This window comes from Tinamus guttatus, unplaced genomic scaffold, assembly GCF_059628265.1.
Source record: "Tinamus guttatus ecotype Peru unplaced genomic scaffold, ASM5962826v1 Tinamus_guttatus_pri_ptg000150l, whole genome shotgun sequence".
NCBI classification, from domain to species: domain Eukaryota; kingdom Metazoa; phylum Chordata; class Aves; order Tinamiformes; family Tinamidae; genus Tinamus; species Tinamus guttatus.
In genome coordinates, this window is record NW_028288684.1 from 17207017 (window position 1) to 17231807 (window position 24791).

Sequence of the window (24791 nt, forward strand, 5' to 3'; positions counted from 1 at the left end):
AGAATCAACTTGGCTAATTGCTTGGTCTGGGCACAGTGTTGTAGTACAACCTATTAAATGCCTGAATTGCTTAAACTCAGGTTACGCTTTTGTACTGGTTTTGAAAACCTATTTTGATTTAATATTGCTTTCAGCAGTGTTACCACACAGCTTTATTTGCTACATCCTGACAAGTTTTTCTCCCTCCAACCGCAAACTTACCATAAAAATGCAAACAGTTTCTCTACCCGCCTCAGTGCCCTGTTATTTATACTTTATTTATTCTTTAACATGTTCCTGTGTTATGTTAAAATAGGGGGGAAAACACTATTTCACAGGTAAGGCATTGCTGAGATTGCTGGGTGCATCAGAAATAAAATTGAGGAATGGGCTGCTTCTAGTCTGGAGGAAATAGGGCACTGAGCAGCAGTGAAAAACTGCAATACAACTTGTTGTCAGTCCGGGCAGCAGCCACAGCCCTTCCATGAGCAGCTCAGGGCTTCTGGCTTCAGAGTAGTCACTTATTTGGGTGCAGCCGATGTCTCGGCCATGCCTCTGGATGTGCCCAATTTCTAGGGAGGTGCAGGCAAAAGGGCAGACTCTTCTGAGGGCTGTTGTTTGCTTAACAGCTGGAAGCTGTGGTCAAGGACTCAGTTTCACAGTAAATATGCTTCCAATGTGCACAAGGTTTCTGGTGTCTGATCTCCAGTCTGACCATGGTCCTTTAAGGAGCCTACTCAGTTAACCAGTGTGTTTAATCGACTCTTCATTTTTAAGAAATAATCTTCTAAAGAAAACACATTCTCTGAAAAGTGAAATCCGGTAACTGGGACTGAGCTCTATATCCTGAAATCTGTTGCTAAAGGTCAAACCTGAGCAGAAAGAATAAATAAAACCCCTCAGCTTTCTGCAAAGAGAGAGAAAGGGCAATGGATGGTAATTTCTCCCTTCCACACTTTCAGCCTGAAGACTATTTGGCTCTGGTTGAAAGTACTGCGAGGGACGAGGCATTGATCTCAAATACCTTTCACAGGAACGTGAACGTTCCCAGGTGACTGTTCAAAGCAGTGAATCTCCTCTGTCCAGAAAGTGCAAGATGCCTTTGTAACAACTTAAACTGAAGCACTTTTTGCCTTCTAGTTTGGACCCATCAGCGTTCTCATTTTAAATGAATCTGTTTGTAATGATGAGGGTGTTTGTAATGATGAGGCACTACAGGAAGACAAGAAAATTAGCAATAGGGCTAACTTCCTTTTCCATATAATATTAGGACTCCAGGAGTGGGCTGCTCAATTGTCAGCTAGTGCAAGATTCACAATAAAATGAAAAATATTCCCACTTGGATGACTCTTTTCTACTCTATTGTACTTTTTTGAGTATTTTAGCAAAGCTCAACAGCAGGCAGGGCAAAGAAATAAATGCTGCTCCTACGCTGAACTTGGACATAAAGCACCTGAGTTGCACAGTGCGGAGAAAGGAGCCTGTGTTACAAACGCGGCTCATGACCAAGAGAATCACTAATATCACTTGGTCAAAGTTAGTCAATGCTGGAGCAGGAATGGGAGGCTGGATACCACTGCATCAGTTTCTCCCTGGGGGGTCCTTTGCTCTGCTCCCGCAAGGCCAGAAGACCCTTTCTCACCCTGGACGATGTTGTGGCCAGCAGGCAGGAGCAGAGGGTTCTGCACCGCGCTGCTGTCGCGGCTTATTCCTGACTATAAGTTAACCAGCCGGGACAGGTGCTTCACACTCTGAAGTATAAATCAAACGAATCAACATTTCACCTTTATTCCCCAGTCCACCCTTGCCCATCACCAGCATCCGGGCCGGACCAAGGCTGGGGGGAGGCTCAGGGGTGGCAGGGCTACTGCTCCCAGCTCCCACTCGGAGGCTGCGTTCACGTTGCAAATGGGCAATCCCTCCTGATCCCAAACAGACTTTCAGTTACTAATGAAACTAATGAAGCTGGAGATGGTTTTAAAATGCCTTTTTTTTTTTTTTGCTAATCCAACAGATGTAACCTTTAAATCAATACTATTTATATGAGTAGGGAAGCCTCTGTGCACTGAGGCTTGGAGGAAGTGAAGGTTTATCAGAATTTCAGGCATGCAGCAGCACTGCTGGAAAAAACTTATACAAGTCCTTGCTAGTGCTCATATTACTGAAACAAAAATCTTTGGCATTTTACATTGTATTTTACCACCTCCAACTGTGTGACAGACAAAAGGCCAGAAGAAAGATAAAGGGAAAACAGGTGTGGTGGAATAAAGAAGAAAGACGGCTCCATTTGGCATGATGTAGATCAGCTGCTCCAAAAGAAAGCAAGCCACTTTGGGGCCTTTCTATTATTGCATTTTTATACAGGTGGATGATTTTATAGTTTTGCTTTCTCCCCACTTCCACTTCTACCATATCTTTTTTTTGCAGCTATAGTTAAAACTGCAGGTGGTACTATGCACATGAGGCAGAATACTTACAATATCCTTTTACAAGAACTCAGAACAAGGTCATTGGTAGATGCTTTTTTTGAAACTTCTTATGACATATTTTACTCAACGTATCAGTTTGCTTTTTAGTATTGTTCTAAAAGGAAATGAATATGAATATGACCGTGGAAAGCACTGAAATACAGTTCAAAAATATACAACTATTTTGTAACAGGCAGGGATAACTAGGCTATCACTCTGGAAAGTTTGAGACCATGATCATTCTTGAGCTCTCTGCTGTGAAATGTTAGAGAAACACATTCTCAGATGTCGTTCTGGCCACAATTAAATCTTTAAATGGCATCTGCAGAGAGAGCAGGAAGAGGAGGACAGAAGGGTTTATCCCCATCGCTGATTATCTAAGGATATATATATACTATTAGAATGTTCAATGAAAGTCTTACATTTTAAATAGGTCACATCACTGTTACAAAGAATGCTTAGGCTGCTTTTAGAAAGCAACAGCTTTATTCAAATATGCTTTTACCATATGCTTTAATTAAAAATGTAGAGTTTTTATCAGAAAAAGTTCTGACTTTTCAAACTCTGCCTGTTTGACTGGCAGAGGGAATAGTTTATTAAATCATAAGCAGCAAGTACTAGAAACATAATTTCCAGGAGACTAGACATTATTTGTGTTCAGCGAATCAAAGTTCTCTGTGCTTTTTAATATTTGTTTTGCTGAAATGTTTGCGAGAAAAAAATGCCATGCAAGAGACTCAAGTCCCACTTCTGAAATGCAGACTGACAGTGTTGCCAAGATTTAAAGAAGAGCAAACACAGAAGTACTCAAGGGTTGAAGAAAACGCCTTGTGGAAAGGAAGGGAAAGAGGTCAGTCTGCTTAGCTCGTCTACCAGAAGACTGAGAGGTGATTTGATTACTCTGAGTTAAGTGCTTTCCTGGGGAGAAAATACTGTTTTTCAAGGAGTTCTTTAATCGAGCAGAGAAAGGCATAACAGGGAATACAGACCAGATATAAACAAGTTAGAAATACAGAATATTTTTAGCAGGGAGGTACTTAATTACTTAAATGCACTAACTGGGAAAATAGTAGATTCTCTAATTTTCATCAACTGATGTTTTCTTATCAAGAGTGGATTACCAAGGCAAAGTACCAGATTGGGTATAGTGCTAATTAGAGATTTTAGAGCTGGTGAAAAACAGGAGTTCAAATTCAGAAAAGATTCAATGATTTAATAATCCTTTAGGAGCTTCCATGTTGTGATTCAGTGAGCACAGATTTATAGCTGAATCATTTGAACAAAAAGGCAGTAAAACAGCAAAAAACTGTGCAAGTGTGTGCACGTGTGTGCATATATATGTTTTTATACATCTATAGCAATGTAAGGCTTTCTTTATGTGTTGTAAATGCCCCTGTCTCCCACCTTTTTTTTTTTTTTTCCCCTCTATAGGTTGTATTGAGGCTGCACAGAGCGCGTTTTTCCTCACGTGTCAAGTCATCGCTTTGGGCTTGCTTTACACTCAGGCACTAACTGCTGCAGGATTTCTGGCCCTAGCTAAGCCAGGCCTCACAGGTCTACGTTGTATTGAGGACTTTGCCCTTTGGAGTCTCCCCGTGCCACATGGCCTGCTGAGCTCCTGGCCCTGGGCACACACCCTGAGCACGTTCCGACTCCAGACTGGGGCAAAACAAGCAATTTTTGCCAATCTTCTCCTGCAGACGTGACCTACACAAGGCAAAGGCAGGCTCTCTGTGAGGAGCTCTGCGACAAGGATGTGTCACAGCCAGCATAATGTCGTCTCGTCACATTTATTTGACCTGACTTTTTAATTGCTCCAAGTCACTGACCCTGCCTGGCTTGCCAGGCTTCGCCGGGGTGTCCCCTATAGACAACATAACCATTGTGGTGACACTCAAGGAGAGATCCTTTGAATTTTAAGTTTCCACTCTGAGCAATTTCCTCTCTGAACAATTGGTCTCGTGTCCCACATTCGGGTCCTGGGAGGATGGGCGGTATAAATTCCATTTAATAAAATCAACAGTAATATTCCCCAACACCACGGAATCGCTATTGTGTTTTGGACCGTTACTGGGCGATACAATTGTGGAAACGTAAGCTGAGCTGCCTGCGGTAGGGCCTACCACAGCTGGAGCAAGGAGAGTTACTCTGGTGTGAGCAAGAAGAGGAGAAAAGGAGAAACAGCACTTTGAAACACTTTCAGCAGGCAAGTCTTCACAAACAGATGGAAAGGGCTGCAAAATAGCCCCTGTACCAGTTAACAGTGTTCTCAAAAGTTGAAGTTTGATTTGAACGGCAAAATTATTATTTTTATAGCATATACATTCCACTAACAAATGAAAAACTTGCCAAAGAAGGAATGTGATATTCTACCTGAGTCGTGGCAATGTTTGTTCCATCGGTGACCTCCACAGTCATATTATATATTGACCTCTGCTCTGCATCCAGGGGCTTTGCAATGACAATAGTGCCCACTCCCTTCTCCGCGTCGAAAGAACTATCGTAATTCCCTCCTAATTGTTGCACAAAAATACAATTAAATTAGCCATCTCTGGAAAATTTCCATCCAAAATGTAACTCAAAGTGGGCATAGCTGTTTACTGGCATCCATCTTAATGGCCTGCCTTATGCATACACAGTATAGCTACTGATACGTCTTTGTTTGCAACTCGTTTATATTTCAAAGCACAGTTTGTATATCAGAAAGCAGACATCATTAAAATGCACTGAAAAAAAAAATCCAGCAGTATATTTAAGTGAACCATAACTGAATCTATAAAAAGAAGCAAATGGCTATAAGCCCTTAAGATGTGTGCCCTTGTAGTTTGTGTAACGAACAAGCACAATTATCTCTTTGCATAAAAATCATTTTAAGATGGTTTGATTCTGCAAATTCTATTTTCAGGAAATCCTCACCAATGCTCATGGGTGCAAAGACTGTCAACTGAGTCTTTAAAAATGACAATTATAATCAATTTAAAAAATGCAAATAGCGATTTGTTATGTTAATTTCAAGGACAATGATAATTACTGACAGCAAAGGTCAAATTCTACTAGTCTTTTAGGAATTATTTAAATAGATCTGACAGGATACACTTCATAAATTCCTTTCCATTAAAAAACTCCTCACAAAGCACTATTCTGAAACTAATACCTCCTTATTCTGTCACATACTGAATGATACAGCAAAGAAAAAAAATCCTCTTGAGTCTCAGGTAAAAGAAAAAGGATAAAGAAAAAAAAATCTATTAAAATGTGAGAGAAAGCCATAAATAATTCGAGATTAAAGGGTTACAGGATTTCTCAGCCATAGCTCTAGTTTATAAATTAGAACCACTCATTATGTTCAGAAGTAAAACACACACTCCCTGCTGCTAAGCTGCTTCTACTCACTCAGCTCTAAAGTGGAATTTATTATGAGTTCAGCCTGCAATGTTTGGGCGCTGGGGACAGCACAGGGGGAACACAGCACTGCTGACAAAAGACCTCTTAAGGTGTATTAATTACACGGCAAAACAATTCCGCTAGCTACATTCTCTGATGACCCAGGCCTGCAAAGTGAAAAATGCTTTCAGCCCCCACTGCTAATGAAACTTTTATAGGAGGTGCTCCGGCCTTTGGGGATTAGATCCACAGGTAGAAAAATATCCATTCCATCAACTTAGTTCTAGGGCAATAATTTTCTTGAATGGCTGCTGTATTATCCCCAGATGGCTCTCACATCAGGCGCGGGGGCAGAGAAATGGAGGGGCCCGTTTCTACCACCAATTCTTGTACCTTGATGCTGACCAACAACTGGAATTTCTCTTATAAGCAGCCATGTATTTAGTTAGAAGAAAAAAGGTTTGTCATTCCAAACTTTGGATAGAGGAGGAGAAGAAAGAGGAAGGAGGAGTAAGGATCCAGGTGACCTATGCAAAGGAATGGCAGAACTGGTGAACTCCCTGTGCTTGTTAAGGGATCCAAAAGAAGCACTGAATAAATATATATGTATATATGGCTCTGAGCCCCACTGATGCAGCTGTGGTTCTCTAGCAAAACACTGCCCAGGAATCTGCTGTGATGGATGGTGGATAGAAACACTGATTCTTCCCAAACCATCTTCTGCAAACCTAACCTGCATATCGTTCTCATTGTTACATATTTAACACTACTTGGTTGCCAAAAAAAACCCTCAATTGTCCTTGACATTGAAGTAATGCCAAGGTATATAGCACTGGTCATATGCTCAGATTTTTTTTTTTTAAGTTAGTCTAGAAGAGAAAGATGCCATCTCCCAGTTAATGTTTTAATGGATTTACTGGAGAAAAACTGCACCATGAAAACCAACTCAGAAAAACCCTCCTTTGAAGAAAGGAGTTTCAGGATTCCTGAAGGAAATTTCTGTTGAAATGCAGCTAGCCTTGGGACAGTGTGCACTGCACAAAGAGACTGTTTCAGACTGATAACCATGAGAAACAGAATGAAAGGCTGCACTTCAAGATGCTTAATAACCATCTTAATGAGCAATCAAAAAATTGCATGCTATCAATTGGCATACACTTCCACAGAAACCCTGTCTTTTAAACTTCCAAGAAGTAAAATAATGGGAGAATTAAAAATAGATATTTTAAATGTCTTTCCCCAGTTAGCTTAGTGCAGTGCTGTCGGGGCATTAAATGGTGTGCTGCAAGTATACCCACTTGAGGCAAATTTCATTAAATGTTGGATATTCTTCCTTCAAAACAGGAATTTAATCCAACCTTTGAGTTTTCATATGATACATGTATCTTCCAAAATAATCTGCTGACAAAAAAAGAATAAATCTTGATCACCAACCACCCCTCTCTAGCCTAAACTTGTAATGCACTTTATTTCACATCAATTCATTTTCTTCTAAACAATGCAGAAACTGCATCCATTTCAGAGACCATGCCTTGTCAGAGAGCATCTTGCTGTGAGATTTGAGCTCATAGTCTCCTTTGGAGAAGAGTCCTCATTTACTTTTGATTCAGCCCGGTCGTTTCAACAGAGCACAGCCAGCAGTTCAGCTCCTGGGACTAACTTGTCATCCTGCCTGTGATATCTGGGTTCTGCCCCGATCTTGTGAGTACTGGAGGTAGTTTGGGAATGCTCTGGATGTCCTCCAAACAACTCACATGACGAGCGCTTCTGAAATTACACTTAGCACTGAGGCATAATTACTGAACTAGGGATAAACTCTAAGTTGTAACTGACTCCATAGATGTGTTAAATATATGCATGGCCTACTGCAAAGCTCCCAGAGAAGTATCCAATAGAATTTCTGGGAAAGATGGATGCTGGAGGCAGTATGCAGAGAGGAAGAGAACAAAGTCATGTTGAAAAACAAAGAGAATTTTTCTTTTAAAAACTTGTGCAGTTCAAATTATTCTGGGAACACCACTTGAAGCAGCTTCCTTCCAAAGGATGCCTACATAGAGGAGTGAGGACTCAGCCTGGAGGAGGTGAGAGCTGAGGGGGTGGCAGCTTCACAGATTTTTGGGCACTTGAGGCCAGTTTTCAAAAACATGCTGCTGTGGAACTTGAAATCCTTTGGAAACTAATTTATTTGCAGTGTTGTAGGCTTCAGTAATATCATTTTCACTGAGTTACTATAAGATACTTAGCACTTTCAGTGATCATAATCTTAGGATGAAAGGGGGCTAAGAATGATGGCATTTTTTTCATCTGCTCAGTTTTATTAATGTGAATTTTTATTACTTTTTCCATTTTCCAGCATATGGCACGTGCTTTCCTTTTCATTGTCTAGTAAAACTCCTGCTTTCAGATACAAGATATCTAGAAGCTGTCTTTATTAATGTGCTTGCAATTGCATTAGAAAAGAAATATTTCATACGAAGATAAGACATGGTGACACTGGACTCTGAGAAAATCAATGATAAAGAAGGCACGTTGAGTAAACTGACTAGGCAGGCTGTCCTGAGAAACCTTTCTAACATGGAATGACTTAAGAGAAACGTGGATTGGCTCTGGTTTGTCGCATCACTGCAGGTTGAGAAGCAGGACTCGTGCATCCTCAGTCAAGATTAAAGACTTCCTTTGAAATAAGCCAAAATACTAAGAGTGGGATTTCATGAACAATTCAAACCTACTTGCAATGCCATCTTTGGAGAAGAAGAAATCTCATGTTTGAATGACATAAATTCCAACCAGAAAGTGTATTTTTTCTTTAATTGACAGTTAGGACTCCTAAAGAAAGACAGCTACCTTAGATATCCGTAACTGCACCTCAGACAAATAAAGTTAAGCGAGATGATTTCCACTCTTAGTTTCTGGAAGCTGCTATATATCTTCCATAAACTCAGGAAGAAGTAAATTTACACAATTGAGTTTTTTATACTCTCTAAAGGATTTATAACTGATTTTCTAAAATAACTCTGGCCAATTCCAGCTATGTTATTGAATTCAGGAAGGCTCCTGTTTTGGGTATGGGTGCTTTTAGTAAAGGTCTATTTTAGAACAGATGCAAATGATGTTCTAGAACTTCCTATGTAAGGTTATATTATATTCGGTGCAACGGATGAGCCAGTAAAACTTCCTGAGCTGCTAAAATTAATTTTCAGAGGTCAATGGAAGAATTTGCCTACAGCAGGATACAATGCATATAGAGCTGTCACCCTTTTGAATTCCAGAAAAAAAATTTACTTTCAAGCATGTTCTCTTCCCATTTTGAATTATTATTTGCTGCAAGCAAAAAACTCTCTTTTTCTTCCTGTTGTGGTACATTTCTTAGGTGGAATTCCTTTTTGGGAAGATGCTGAGCCTATTTATGTTTCCTATCAACAGTTCATATGTATTTCAACACAGGATTATGTTGCTGGATGAAATCACTCGCTCCCTAAGAAGAAAACATGCCAGCAAACCTGGAGGACTGGTAGGCAAATAAGTCTAATTATCCATGTGAGCACCTTTTTCCTCTCTTTTCCACTGGAATGATGCAGCAATGTGGGCTTGAATATAGATCTGAGAAATGTTTGACGACTGTGCAGGACCAGACCTACACCAAAACAGATCCTACTGAATTCTGGAGGATATCCCCAAATCAAACATGGCAAAAACTTGGGAAAGCTCTTCCTTCTCTGGCAGATAGCAAAGAGCATATGTGCTTATGTTCAAACTTAAGAAAGACAGGATGCAGTGAGAACTTGTCTCATTTGGCCTCCTGTGCCAAGATGGAGTAGAGAAATACAGTAGATGATTTAATTTAAAGACTAGTACTGAATACATTTGCCTAGGAATGGAGGGATTTTGACATTTTTCCCCCCGCAAACTAAACTAACAAAACTGAAGATAATGACTGTAACTGGAGCAATTGCGGCATTTGCTGCATTACTAGCATTACCCAAAGCAGAGAATCATGTGGAAATACAGAAAGGGAACTGACCCTGAGCTTCAAGAATGAATCCAAAATCACTCTAGTATTTTTAAGAAAAGAAGCAAAACTCAAATCTCCCATTGTTCTGTTTTGCAAGATACGAAATAAACCTAAACACTGTCTCGAGAAATATGGATTAAATTACAGAATTCTGTTAAACGTAACATAATAAATATTAGTAACACAACATGCAAAGATATATTCTGTTATCATGCTAGGAAGAAGAAAATACTACAGACTTGGAATTTGCAAAAGGATAAAACTCTTATAAGGACAGGCAAAGCCTTGGGTTTGCTGCTAAGAAGCTGAAGGTACAGGCAAAAAAAAAAAAAGAAAGAAAAAAATTAGAAGATATTTTATCTAGTTCTCAGAGAGGATAATTCAAAGGAGGCTAGGGAGCTACATGTTTTTGACATTAATGAAAATTCGCAGTACTGTGAATTATATGGACAATTAATAGATCTTAAAATCATTGCCATTTATAGCACCCTTGACAGAAAAGTTCTGATGTACTTTTAAACTTTATCTGTGCTTTTAATGGTGTAGGTTGAGGGAAGAAATAAAGACAGCAGGTGGCCAGTTTGGAGAATGAGAAAGGTGTTGTGCAACATGCTACTTAAGCAAAACTAGCACCATGCAGCTTAGCTTCTGTGGTCAACATAATTATCTCATCATTCCCACCCCTGACACAAAGGAAGAAAGAGTCCTATGGGGCTCAATTTCCCTGGGAAAAATAAAGATCTCTGACTTATTTTGGAGCTTCCACTGAAAATTAGCTCCTCATAAATGACTGAATAAATTTAACACAATTGCAACAACCTGTGTCTGTCACATTGTGAGATCTGCGTGAACTGAGGACATTGAATGCATTCTGAAAAGAGAAACCAGGTAGGACATCTCAACCATTCTCAATTGCACAAAACAGCAAACATCCTGTCCCCCTCTCGTCTATGGAGGAAAGACGTTGTCTCTGAAGGAAGGCAATTGGCCCAGGAAGACCTGATCTGTGGCCCCAAAGGCACCTTCCTGTCTTGGAGCTGATCAGCTCAAGAACATAAACCTTTCTTTAGGGTGCATTTAACCTAGATGCCAATTAGATGTTGAAATTAGATAGACAAAATACTACATATCCTAACTTTAGTCCCCCTTCTACCCCATGTTGAGGTGGGAGAAAGGTCATATTATAGAAAAAAGGGTCCCTTTGAATTCCACTGCCCATTTAGTTTGAAAAGGTCATAAAAATAAAGGTCAAGCTGCAAACTCTATATTAAACCATGCTTCTACATAAGCCTTCGGGGCTTTTGTTGACATTACCGGGAGCTGTACACGGAGGTCCAAAACCACAAAATAGCAGATGGATCAGGACCAGCTCTTACAGCAAGACAGAATGTATCTGTTGCATCAACACTCCCGTATAACCTACAACTAACTACTACTAACACCCTAAGTCTTTCATTGTGCTTCTCAGCACTAAATATCAATGTTCCTCGAACACATTATCATCACTGCCTCTTTTTCCAGATGATGATACTGAGAAATCCGGACAAAAAAGAATTTTTGATACTGACCAACCAAAGGCAGCAAAGATATTCTCAGCAGAAAATACCCTGACTATAAGCGCTTCTGGCAATTTTATCTTGCAATTGTGTGTGCAGAGTGCCTAGAACAGCAATGTTGTGTGTATAGCTGGGATTGCCAGCTATTCCTATTACAGAAATGGGGATTGCTATTATTGCTGTTTTTGATAAAAGCAATTATATTTAATGACAGCACTCATATGGTAATGGTATCAAATTGGATAGTCAGGGTCACCACCCATGAACCTACAATGTTCTGACACCTTCCAGGGACCCAGATTTCTCATTAAGTCCAGGGAAGCAATATCTCCATGACCTTCTGCAGTGATTCAGCACCCTGCAGCATCAGGAGCTACATCCTACAGGGAAGCTATTAGGATTTCTAAAAAATAAAAACCTCCTTCTAGATCCTCCTTTAGCCATAAAGGCCACATGAAGTGACAAATTAAGGACTTAAAATTTTATCATCTTCTCTCCAGCATTTCTGTTCAGGACACAAACCTGCAATATTATGATAAGGTGTCGCTAGATTGCAGATGATTCTTATATTGTTAAAGAACAGAGCTTAAGAGCTGGGGCCTCTCTCAGTTGTTATCACAGGGCATTTTAATGAGAGTTGGTGAATTCACTAAGGAATAGACTGAGAGGTTGTGAGGGGCAGAGGAGTCCAGCAAAAGGTTCAAATGGGGGGAAAAAAAGTGTGACAATAAAGTCAATAAAGTAGGATTTCTCCTGGGAGAAAAGTTGGGGTCAGTGAGCAAGACAAAGGGAATGTAAACATTAGCTAATAAATTGCATGTAGCATACTGAAAAGATCATGGGAATGGAAAGGAAGATAGAAGGAAACATATGCTGTTTTTCCTCAGGGGTGAGCAAGAACCCCTGAACATGGTAATAGCTTTGCGTTAAGTTTTAATGTGGTTGGCATTTCAGAACCCGTGCTACAAATTCAAAGGGGAAATATAGATGCTTCTGTCTTTCATCTGCACAAATTGATAATAAAAGGTGGGTGAAAATAACTGTGGCTGACCCATTCCATGGTCCTTCTCCTTCCTGTTGGGTAAACTCATCTGGAAACAGCCATGATCAAATGGAAGCAGAGCTCAGTCCCTGTAAATAAAGACTGCTGATGCACCCTTTTCACTAAGTCTGTGGCAATGGTTTTTTGTTTCTTTAATCTTTCATATAATATTTGCTTTATAACCCATTATTTAAATAACACCACGTTGTGCAGACACAGTGTTTTACATCCGAAGATACACAAACATTGCCTACAAACCCTAAGCAGCATAATAACTCATTGTAATGTTGGGAAAAGTCTCATTTTGGAGATGTTAAAGAGTTATTTTAAGTGACCTAACTGCATCAGCAACAGAAGCAGGAAAGCATCACTTAGGAATACTGATTCCTGCTTCTCCACTGTAGGCAAGTGATCCCCTCTACTTGCTGTCCTTCCAGCAGCTACATCCTTAACTTCCTTGCCCTTTGACTTTAACACTGTAACTCCTGTGGCTTCTCCTCCTCTAAGTATATGGACTTCTCCCTCCCTATTTTCAAAAGTAATTATATGTAAGGCATTTTTGTGGTTGAAATCTCACATAGGAACACATTTCTCTTTTTCAGTTTGCATTCAAGATGAACTTTTGTGGCTCTGTTTGTAACCCATATGTTGATGCATTCCGTTCTGTTTCACATTTAAATGGATGGAGCTGGACTGTGAAAAGTTTGAATTAATTATTTGCGATAAACTGTGGAAAATCCGTGAATAAAATGATAATAATTGGACACAAATATGCTAAAAGCTGTCACAGAAAGAAACGTAGCACATCCATGTGTTGCATTGCATCCTGTCACAGGCACTTATGAAGATGTAATATAAATTGTCTCAAAGAACTTGCAAAAATAAAAGGCAGCCTGGATAGTTGTAGTTTAGCAAATGTGTTTGCACTAAGGGTACCTTCTGTTGAACAGTTCTGCCCACAAGCTGTCTGTAGAATATAGAACATCTCTCGAGCATGCTTGCCACCTTGAAGCAGGGCAGTCGGAAGCAGAAAAAAAAGAACAGAATGCAGAAAAAAAGGTGAAGAAAGAGAGAAATGAGGGACAGCAAGTCTAAGTACCATAAATACATTTAGGAATGAGATTAGCCAAGTATGACAATAGAATTTAAATGACAGACAACATTAAGATTGCAATAAATAACATACTATGAAAAAAAACAATTCAGCCATACAGCGCTTTTTTTTTTCAGCTTAGCTAAGGAATCATAACAAAAGCAGGAATATTACTTTTATTATTGCTGTATTAAAATAGCCTTTTGAGCATTACAAAAATGCTTTTAATTCAGGGACAGCTGACTGTTAGTTTTCTTGCTTCCAAAACCACACATCCTTATGTTTTGCTTCTGAAGCTTCTTCTCTACGTTCCTGGTTCCAAACTTACCGACTATATCGAACCACAGAGGAATGTTAGAAGGTTCCACAGAGACCACCCCAACGATTTCTGTCACTTTATCACTCTCCATGATGGTGAAGTTGTAAAAGGGTTCATCGAAAGTCAGGGGCACCGGCGAGGGCGCCGGCTTTTTGATCCACTCGATGTGGAGACGCGCGGTTGAGGATTTCTGGGGTCGGCCGTTGTCTACTGCTTTTATCTGGGGGCACAAAGGAAACAGGACTCAGAGTGAGCACAACAGTTTGTCATTTAGACCTATGTTCAAGAAAACAATAAAAATGGAAAATGTTTGGAAAATGGCCTCTTTAATCCTTTATGCAAAATACGCCCTAAAAAGTAGGATGAGAATCACACCAGACAAAACTATTTTGATTTAGAAATGCTGATGTGAGGCCCTAAGAGATGCAATTCAAGTGCTTCGTACATACACCTGCTTTTTCAGAAAAGACTTCCCTCTTAGACTACACCTTTCAAAGAATCTCTGATGCTCCCATTCTGGGAGCTCTATGATGCTCTACACCCTCTACCTCTGGGATGTCATGTATTTAAGATATATGCCCATCCAGACCATGTTTGACTGTTTTAAATGTTATTTGTATTGCACAATACCAATTGTATTGGTATTCCTCATATTACCATCTTCACAATCTTTAATTGGGTTGAATGTTTCAGATCATTTCCCCCATTTTCCAAAACAAATATAATTTTCAATTTCACCATGTTTCTTTTCATTGTTTTCTCTTCTCAGCGGTGTTCATTAGAGTTGCCCAGCTTGGTGCTAATTCTTTATATTGCAATGTACTGTGAAGACACGGGTAGACTTTATTTTTGCCTGGAATGCTACATGGTTTTAGCATAGAAAAGACAAGATGAATATTCAAAAACAATTCAGGATAAGGGAAAATGTAGGTTATGGAATGGTACCTTGGTGAATAACACCAACATCTAGGAGAACAGAAGATTTTCCTTTAAACACTAAAGGAAATTTTCCTGACTATACAGGATCACGGATGTATGGAAATGCTGTTACTATGCCTGTTAAAAAAGGGAATTATTTTCCTGAAATATCATATATATTTCTTTCTCTGGCAATGTGTTAAGTGGGTTTAGTGCTAACACTTGCTCCCCTGCTCCATTCAAGGCAGACAGGCCCTTAGGCAAAAGATGCCGAGTGTGCGAGGAGCAGCTTTGAGGCAGGAAGCCTTCAGCTGCTGGAGTCTCGTGAGGGTGAGAGCAGGGGTGAGCCGTGGCCCTGCGCAGCGAAGGGCCCTCGCCCCGGGAGGGCTGTGCTCGCAGTGCCAGCTCTCCCTGCGCATTCTGACATCTGCTCTTCTGTTTTCCTGTCACTATTTCCAGCCTTACGAAGGTATTCCAGCAGAGATCCATTTCGGTAGATGACATCTCTTCATTTACTAAGTGACTGTTCCAGACCCTGGAACTCTGTTACATTTTCATCTCCTGTATTTCCTGTTAACTCCTTAACCAACACTCTTTTTGGCTTATTTCTGTATATGAAGAGTGCAAATTCAAGTCCTATATTTCCTTTTGTTAAAACCACCATCTTTTCTCCTTTCTTTTTTTCTTTGACCTCGTCTGAATGGTTTGAGTTCTGGCAGAAGTATTTTGATTTTTTTAAACTTACTTAAACCCTTTGATGCTGTAGAAGGGCATATATTCCCCATACAGAACTCCTCCTCCCTGAAGACTGTTAACTTGGACAGAATAAGTGTGGGCTGTATCCACACTTATATCCATAAAAAGGTGAATGTGAATTTGTTGCTGTACCCGTCTAGCTAAATATGATATAAAATTTGGGAGCAAGCAAACCCTTGGTCTTCATTTCTGTGCATGCAAGGAGATGCCAACAATTCACAAGTTGGCTCTCTAAACACCTGAGAATAATTCATTATGTGCAGTGGCATGAAATCCCAAGCAGAATCAATTTTTAGCTATAGATATCAGTGAATGCTAGATTTTGTAGCACATTCAGATCTTACATGCAGTGATATATTAAACACAGACATGTCTTTATACACCTATACAGCAAGGTAAGTTTTTTGTAAAAAAAAAAAAAATTCAAGTAATGTGTTTGTATGTTGATGAAAGATCACTTACTGTTAAGATATCATAACTCCCTGCTGTGAATTGCTTTCTGGAAGAAACCATCCCAGTTTTGGGATCAATAAAAAATTTGCCATCATCATTTCCATCCACGATGCTGTATGAGATTTCTGCGTTAGGGCCTTCATCTTTGTCGAAAGCAAAAGCTCTGTAAATTGGCTCCCCTCTTTTCTTACGATCTCTCTCTGGCAACTTGATCTGATAGACTTTCTCTGGAAACTGAGGCTTGTTGTCATTCTCATCCAGAACCTGGACCACCACCCAGACTGAGGACTGCTTGGGAGATGTGCCCCCATCTGAGACAGTTACCTGGAAAACAACAGCAATAGAGCAATTATTCCACACAGACAAATGGAATTTCCTAAGGCAGCAGAACAACATGTAAGGAAACACCCTTCCCTCCCCAAAGTTGATCTGTACATTGCAAAGTTTTCTACCTAAGTTATAATTACTTATAGCCATGACATAACCTAAATACGCTCACAACAGCAAATGGAAATTGGGAAGACTTATTGCTTTCAGGATGAACTTCGAACCCGCAACCTGTGGAATAGAAACCTATTTCTCAAAGCATAAAATCCCATTAGCTCATACAGTTTTGTAATATATTAATTCAAAGGAATGAACTGGAATTGACCCATCGGGCAGAATCCTTGCTTTTTTGAAAGTTTCTTCAGTCATATGCTGTTTCTGAAAGAATTACTTTTTCTCATATTGTAAAAGAATGCCATTTTTTTCCATTAACTACTTGGAATTTCTTAAACAATGAAAGGATTTCTGTCATTTTTTTTCATTCATTACACAGACTTTGACAGCTCATTAATCCCAAACCTGCTTTATACGATTGCAAGGGCCACAGGGAGGTAAGCAGTAAAAATTTCTGCTGCAGTATTTAAAGAGTACATTGGATTGATAGAAATATATAACAAATAAAATCCTAGAGACAAAAGTTCATTATTGATTTAGCTGAGACTTAAACAGAATTACTGATAATTTTCATTTTGAAGTACTTTGGAAATGAGATAATCCAAGATCAACAAGCACTCAAGAGGTTCAAAAATAGCCCTTCCAAATCACAATCAATATGTTTCAAGCTTCTCATTCAATCCCTCCACAGTATTTTTTAAACAAAGAGAAATAGAGCAGCAAATTACTTTTGTTTGCAGGAAAGAAGCTCCAACTTCACTCTCAGCCAACATGCCAACTCCCCCAGTAGCAATTTTTGATGATGCTGAGCCAAGACACTTGCCTGGCTCGTGCTGGCCATCACATGTCGATTGCTTTGCTGGTTACCTGCCCAGTGCTTTATTTCTCCTAAACTGTTTCTGCGTTTCCTTACAAAGCCTCCAATCCTGAGGTACAAGCCCAGGAAAACCTAAAATTTCCTGGGATCCCTCTCCCTTGCCAGATCAAAAACAACAACAACAAAAAACCCCCAGCCCACCATTTTTCAAGAGAACAGTGAGAGCCTTTTTCCCTTTCCTGTTCCTAACTGTACTTAAAAATGGATACAGTGGGAAGGGCAGGACGTTAGAGCCTTACACCATTAGGCCTTAGAGCCTTACACCATTTAAAACTGCTGTACATGCAATGTAAAATTGCCCAAATCGGCCCATAACTCCAGCAGAGAGCGGAGCCTCTTGTCCCAGTGACGGGTATCAGCCTTGGGCCTCTTCCTCCTGAAGGTGTCAACTGGTTGCCAGTGAGTCCCCACCGGGATGGCACCTCGTGACAGGGATTTGGGCACCTCTTTGTCCTGTCACTGCCAAACAGGCCGAGCCTTCAACAAGGGCACAGGTTAGCAAAGAAAAACCCAACTTCTGGCACCTCTGCTGACACTGCAGCTGAAATAATTCCGGCTGGCAGGTAGTGCTGAAAACCGGCAGTGCACAGAAACCAAACATGACAAACTCCTTTAAATGATGGTCAAAAATACCAGCAGAACGCTTCTTGGGGGGGTTAATATTAATGCACAGAGAGAAAACTGGTATCTGGTAAATACAGTATGACTCAACTTCTAAGAAAAGACACTTCCCTCAGGCTTTTAGCAGTGATCTACCAAAAAAAAAAAAAAAAAAAGTGAAGAAAAATCCCACAAATAATAGCAATAATAATAAATTATCTGAAAAAAAAAAAAAAAAAAAAACGGGGATATAAATAGTCAAGTGACTGACGAGAAGCCTGAGGCTGCTTGTGGAGGCGGGCGCCCTGCTCCCTGCCCAACGCGCAGTCCCGTGTTCTGTCAGGCTCGTGGGGAACTCATGAGCTAAGCGCTGTTGCGGCAGCAAACACATATTTGTTTATTTGTGTGAGCCCAAATTTTGGGGAAACCCATTTGATAACAGGAGAGTTGAACAGACAGTATTTTCCAACAGATAATGGGAAGCAGTGATTGTTGTAGCACGAACCATCAACTCGTCAGGGGAGAGGACACCCCATGTCAGCCAGCCACACACGGCCTAAAACTTCACACCTCTGGAGGGGAAACACTGTGCTTCAGGTACCATTTCCATCCATATTTTTGTATTTTGATATTTATGACTTTATTAAACAGCGATCAGTATTGTTTATCTGGAAATTTCACTGCTGGAGTAATAATATTCACACATCCCTTCACAGCTCCCTTCAGCTGTCTGAAACAGCATGGGCAAGATATCCTGAAACTCCCTCCAACTTACATTAACTTTTAAAACAAAATATTTTAAATCTGTTTTGCATAAGTATGCAATACATTAGATATATATTTTTGGAGAGAAAAAAAATACACACACACAAAGCTTTCTCCTTCTTCAGGGCCCAGCAATTTCTCTGTAATGACAGAACTTTCAAACCCAACTAAGGCCATTTCCATCTCTTCCATGCGATTCAGTTGGGTTGCTCCGTAGACCTTATGAAATGTCTTTGCAGGAGATCAGGACTAAGGGATACTTTTTCATATTCATATCTATGTTGAATTCCACAGGTCAACTGTGATGAGATTTTCATAGCAGTGGACCTTTACTGTGAAAACTAAGATCAACATCAGCTGTTAACATATAGAAGTAGGAATGGTAAATGTGGAAATTTCTTGTTTTTCTAACCATGGAGAAGGTACAGAGGCATCTTTCCTGCCAAGATATCAGCTAAAACATACTGGGTGTTCAGAAAGCCTCAGCCCTGGAGACATAAATACTTCTGCCTTGCCCCAGCCACTCCTACAGATGAGATATGACACTTAACTGAAGAAGGATTAGCTGTTGAATTTTTTCAGAGTATGAATGCAATTGTGTGTACCACTTTCCTGAATTAAAAGTACAATATTGAGTCTCATTAACAAAAGCTCATGACTTCCCAAGCTAATTATTAACTCAGCTGGAGAGAGTAGCTAGCAGGGATTTCGCTTTAACAAGTACAACAAGACAATCAGCAGGTGCTTAATGTGAGTCATAGAGCCTCCAGAAGAATCAGAAACTCCTTCTGTATCGTTCTTTAGCAGGAAGAAGTCCTCTGTCTTCCCAATTTCTAGGTTAAGAATTGCCACCCGATTGTCATTAGCATTGCAAAGACACTCAAGGTGTCATTTCTGCTGGTTTATTTTCACTCTTGTGATACTACTTAACGCAAAAAGAGTGCGCTGGGATTAGGCCCACGTCTCATCTAGAAAGTGTGTGTTAATGGGGATTTCAGGAAAAAAAAAAACCTCTCCCTTCCCCCTGTTCAAAATGTCCAGTTCCCTTTGGAAAATTTTAGAAAGGAGAATCTGGTTGAGCTACTGGAGACAGAGAAAGGATGAAAGGAGGTGTGCCAGCCACGGCATACCCTGCTGCTACTGACTAACGAGGTTGGTTCTTCTCCCAGTCCGCAAATGAGCTGAAATTCCCGCTGCAAGAGCCCGTGAAAGCAGCCCAAGTGAGAGAACCCAAGCGGACACGGGCGAGCGCCGGGAAGGGTGAGCAGAGCTTTAAGGTCAAACACGGTGAATTGCTACTGAGTCTACTTCAGGGAGACATTGTGTTTGCAGGACAGAAAAAAATAAAAACACAGGACACTTGGCAGCTACTCATTTAGCTACTCATTTAGTCTTTGTAAGCTTTGATTTGGAAGAGAAGTGGGCAGCTGTTTATTCCAGTTACCATATTAGATTTTTTTTTGCCGTCCCAAAAGACAAACAACTTAAAAGATGCTTGTAGAAAAGAGTGCAAATCATATCAAAATGGTCCATCTTTCCTTATTTCTTTTTAAAATGCATTAATCTGGGAATTCTCGCTTTCAATCATAAAAAAATTTATAAGCTCACTCTGGCTAGCTATGTGAAACAAAAAAATTAGATTACCTCTTAAACACAAATTCGTAGTGACACAAACACTCCAGGTGGCTGATGAGGAAAGTCAAAGGCTTCCAGCCATGTTCAAGTTAGAAATGATGCACAGTGGCCTGTTACCATATATAAAATACAGATGACATCAGGTAATTTGAGCACTGTACTGCCAAAAGACAGGGAGACAGGGAGGTTTAAAATCTTAGTTTTTTTCAGACTCATGATACTGAGACCATGAGATGGTAACGGAATGGAAACCCATAGCCTGGCCATGCAGAATACTAGAATTGATGGCCTGAAAGTCCAGAAACACTTGTAATTAAACAAAAAACAATTAAACAAGCCAAAAAAGAAAAAAAAAAAAAGGAAAAAAGCCCTTCATTATTCTGTGTCATACATTATCTTATGAGCTGCTCTATAATTTTAAAAAATAAAGAAGATCTGTAAACTCTGAAAATAAATTTAGACTTGTATTTTAGCTTCAGTTGCACTATATGGAAGAATTTATACAACTCTTGACAGTGGCTGAAAGAAAATCAGTATTTCTGGGAGCTGCTTAGGAAGTTTGTTCCAGCTTGGAGATATTGGCGAGCTTTGTTTGTTAGGCTGTATTTACAGCATTTCTCAATTGATGAGTGCTAAGGTAAGTGCTGAACCAAGCATTACTCCATTAAACGCCCATGAGAGCAGAGCAGTCTGTTATAGGCCAAAAGAAGCCCCTTTAGGCAGTCTCAGAGTAACATCTCCCCCTTCGTTTTACTAATTCGAAAGAAAACTACAGCCCTCAGAAATACCAAGTCCATGTAATTTTGTTTGTGACAACTTGCCCTGAAGTGAGTCTGAGCAAATCACTTCCCAGAAGAGCAAGTGTATCTCCTGCTTCTACACTTGGCATTAAGGACAGCTTTCTTCACCTGTACTGCACACAGGTCGTGTGTTGCCCATTCCGATTCCGCAGACATCAATCTGATGAGAAAAAGCCGTGCTCAGCAAGGACTGTTTCTCACTTCCTAGCCTGTAACACCACCTAAAGAGAGGCAGGAACTTTTGGTTCCTTTTTGGAACTCCACATGTATGATCCCCCAGTAGGCAGCTTGCAAAGTTTCCAATGAAAAGTTTGGGAAATTTGAGATTATTCATGGTAGGAACATTGATCTCAGCCTCCAAATAACAACCAGAAAGATCCTGTGTCGATATCGACAGTAATCTGTACAATCATTACTTTGTTCAAGGGGCCACAGCAATGAATTTTGTACTCCAGAGAACAGGGAAGGGCAAGTTGGAAAGCAGCAGAATTCACTCCAAAATACTCCCTTGATAATATCTGAACCCATGAATGCTCAAGCAGCCTCAAGACACATTGCAAATAAGCTATAGACTAAGAAGCAAGTACTCAGGAGCCATTCTTTATAGGCACATGGCAACCCTTCAGGAATATCCTACTGCTAAGCAGAAATGAAACTACCCTCACAGCCTCAAAGAAAGAAAGAAGATAAAAGTTGTGCATTGATCTTCATAGGAAACTCTTAAGAAGGTTTTTAGCACCTGCTGATAATGAAGATTAGAATTACAGAGTGTTGTGAACAGAACATGAGTAGTGAATTCTTTGAGAATATTTCACTTCAGGTAGCTTTAAATAATGGAAAGCTTGCAAATGAAGATATTTGGCAGCTTTATTTTAGCTGTAATCTCTATGTTGATTGTAATTCTATTCATACTGGAACATCTACTTCAGCCATTTCTCTTTTTCTCAGGATGAGAAACACTTGTTATCAAGTATTGATATGGAGACATTAATCTACATCAGAGATATCTTCACAGATAATACCCTTCTTCAAAAATCCTGTCTTGGAGCTCAGGAAATACAGTACTTCTCAGCATGACTTCTGCTGAAGTCTTTTTTTTCAAAAGAGTTATGCAGAAGTTCTAACTCTCTATACTGCCCTTTTCTCAAATACTCCAATATATTTCTCCAATACTTTCTCCAATACTCCAATATCCTTCATTTTCTATCAAAACAACTCACTTGATTTTACTCTTCCACGTCAAAAGGAACTAAATACCTTCAAAATTTCCTTAAAGTTATGAAGGCTGTTGCACATCACTAATATTCCTCTTTTTTTCACAGTAGAGCAGCTAATACATCTAATCATGTACTAGTGAGAAAACTACTTTTGCCATTAATAGAGACACACAATTTTATCAGTGGTTCCAAGAAGCTGTCTTACAACTAATATTAATAATTCATTTTATGTTTTAACTATCTGCAGAAAGGCTATGCTTAAAATACAAGCTGAAATATTGCCAAAATTTAATCAAGCTATAGTACTACTCGTTGTAAAATTAATTAATCAATCAGCAAAACAAATTGTCCTTTATGTCTTCACTAAGGTTTGCTGCCATATCAGTTTGTATCTTCTTCTATCCTAAACTGTGATTTTAATATTTAATTTCAAACAATTTTTGTCATCGTGACAACCAGTGCCTTCCAATGTTGCATGAAACACTTAGGTGAGGCTCTGTGATGGTGAGTTTAGAAAAATACTGATATTACTTAGTAGATTATTACATGTATTTGGCCATCAGTGATACGAAAGATACCCTTAGGATTCTTCATTTGCATGTACAATATAGCCAAATTCTAAGTTGCTACAAGAAGCAGAGCTAAATATTAAAAAAAAAAAAAAACCCAAAAAACAAAGATAACACATAACTAGGAAGGTCATAACACAAAACTAGGAGGCTAGAATAGAAATGAGTGGGGGGTTTTGGGTTGTTTGGCTTTTTTTTTAGCTTTTCACTGCTCTAGCAAGCAGCATCGTGAGGCTGACACACGCTGTCACCGGCAGAAAGGCAGATTAAGGAGCGTCCGTCCCTCTCTCCATCGCCTCCTCCAGCCACTTGTTCTTCCCCCACCATGAGCCTGCAACCTCTTTCACCCTGTCAGTAATTTGTTAGTGCATCTGTGCCACACACAGGGTTACTGAAACAACCAGGGTTAAAAATGAACTGCCGAAACAAAGCAAAACCCCCCAAAACCTCGTAGTGACCCGTAGCCCTCGGGTGGCGGGGGAGAGCCGACAAGGAAATGAGGGGCAGGGTTTTTTTTTAAGATGCTTTTGCCATTGAAGAAAATGAATTGTTTAACTATAGATTTGCTGATGAGTCCTGTTATTCCCCAGCAGATGATAACTTAGTCAAAAAAAAAAAAAAAGAAATAAAAAGAATCCATCACTTATCAATAGGCCTTTGATCAATACCAAAGTAAGGGAAGCCAGAAGCAGTCATCTTTAGATAAAAGACTTTGTACCCCATTAATAATTGCTGAAAACCAATTTCCATCTTTCTCTGTTTTCTCACAATGTACCGAAAATAATGAATGTTCTCATCCACACAGCGATCGTGCACACATGCTGGGAAAATCCTATGAAATCATCTCAAAGATAGTTTTATAGCTGATAGTCTGATGACTAGTCTCTGACATTTAAATGCAATTTAATTCTTTTTTATTTTCAGAGTAAAAATGAAGCTTCTGAAGTTTTATGTTCAAAATAAAGTTAATCAGTTAAAAACCTGATTAATGAAAAATGGATTTTCCAGCCAGGTGTAAAGTACACATAAAACCAGATCTTTAGTGCTATAGTTTGTATCCAGTTTTTGATCCTATGGAGATATTTTAAATTTGAAAAAGGCAATAAAGAGATTTTAGGCCTCAGAAATTTCTATGACTTTTTTTTTAGAAGAATTATTATCACCTTGTCCATTAATCTAAGAGGTGAAATAAAGACATGACATTTTTTGGTGATATTTGGGTTATTTGGTAGAAGTTACTTTCTGTTATTAACAAAGAGCACAGTGAAATTTTAATCAAGGTAGATAACACAAAATGATAGCAATTACTCCTACATGTTTGAACAAAGTGATTTTTGTAGTCGAAAGATGACTACATTATACAAAGCACTATAAAAATGCTCAAAAAAACATACGTAAGTAAAATGAAGTAAAGGAGATATATATGAATAAGGACGTCAGGGCTATTCCCAAGGCAGTTTTTGAGTGACAGTATCATTCTGTTTTTGTCAGACCGTGTTAAAGTAAACCAAATCAATAATTGCTTTGATTTTAGCAATAAAAAGTCTATATTGTCTTCTTGATGTCTACTTCATTACTTTCTGTGACAAATTAATTTTAGACAGATAATAAGCATTAATTGGGCCGCAACTAATCACAGTTTCATCTAATAGGCAACACAGACATGCCTTATTATCTCAATCTCTACTTAGCTTCAATTCAAAGCATCCTATAAATATCTACTATCCAGCTGACACTGACATAGGGGTCAATTTTAGCAGCTGGTGGGGAATCTGCACAGCACGGATGAACGGGGAAAAAAATCAGATTCTGGTTAGGAAGCAAAACTCCTATTCAGGATCTACCTTTCTACTTCTCCCAAGTTCAGTTTCTCGCTTTAAACACTCAACCTGGAAAACAGGAGCAAA

The 24791-nt window shown here is 39.4% G+C and overlaps 1 protein-coding gene across 4 annotated transcripts in view; it reads right to left on the reverse strand.

Annotated features, from left to right (window-relative positions):
- Positions 1 to 24791, reverse strand: part of FAT3 (FAT atypical cadherin 3) — a 378200-nt gene that overhangs the window by 83201 nt on the left and 270208 nt on the right. For all 4 annotated transcript variants that reach the window (XM_088522315.1, XM_088522316.1, XM_088522314.1 and 1 more), the window contains exons 5-7: positions 15990 to 16304; positions 13863 to 14073; positions 4821 to 4960 (exon numbers count right to left, since the gene is read on the reverse strand). In XM_088522315.1, coding sequence (XP_088378441.1) covers positions 4821 to 4960; positions 13863 to 14073; positions 15990 to 16304 — 666 coding nt within the window. The remainder of the gene's footprint in view (positions 1 to 4820; positions 4961 to 13862; positions 14074 to 15989; positions 16305 to 24791) is intronic.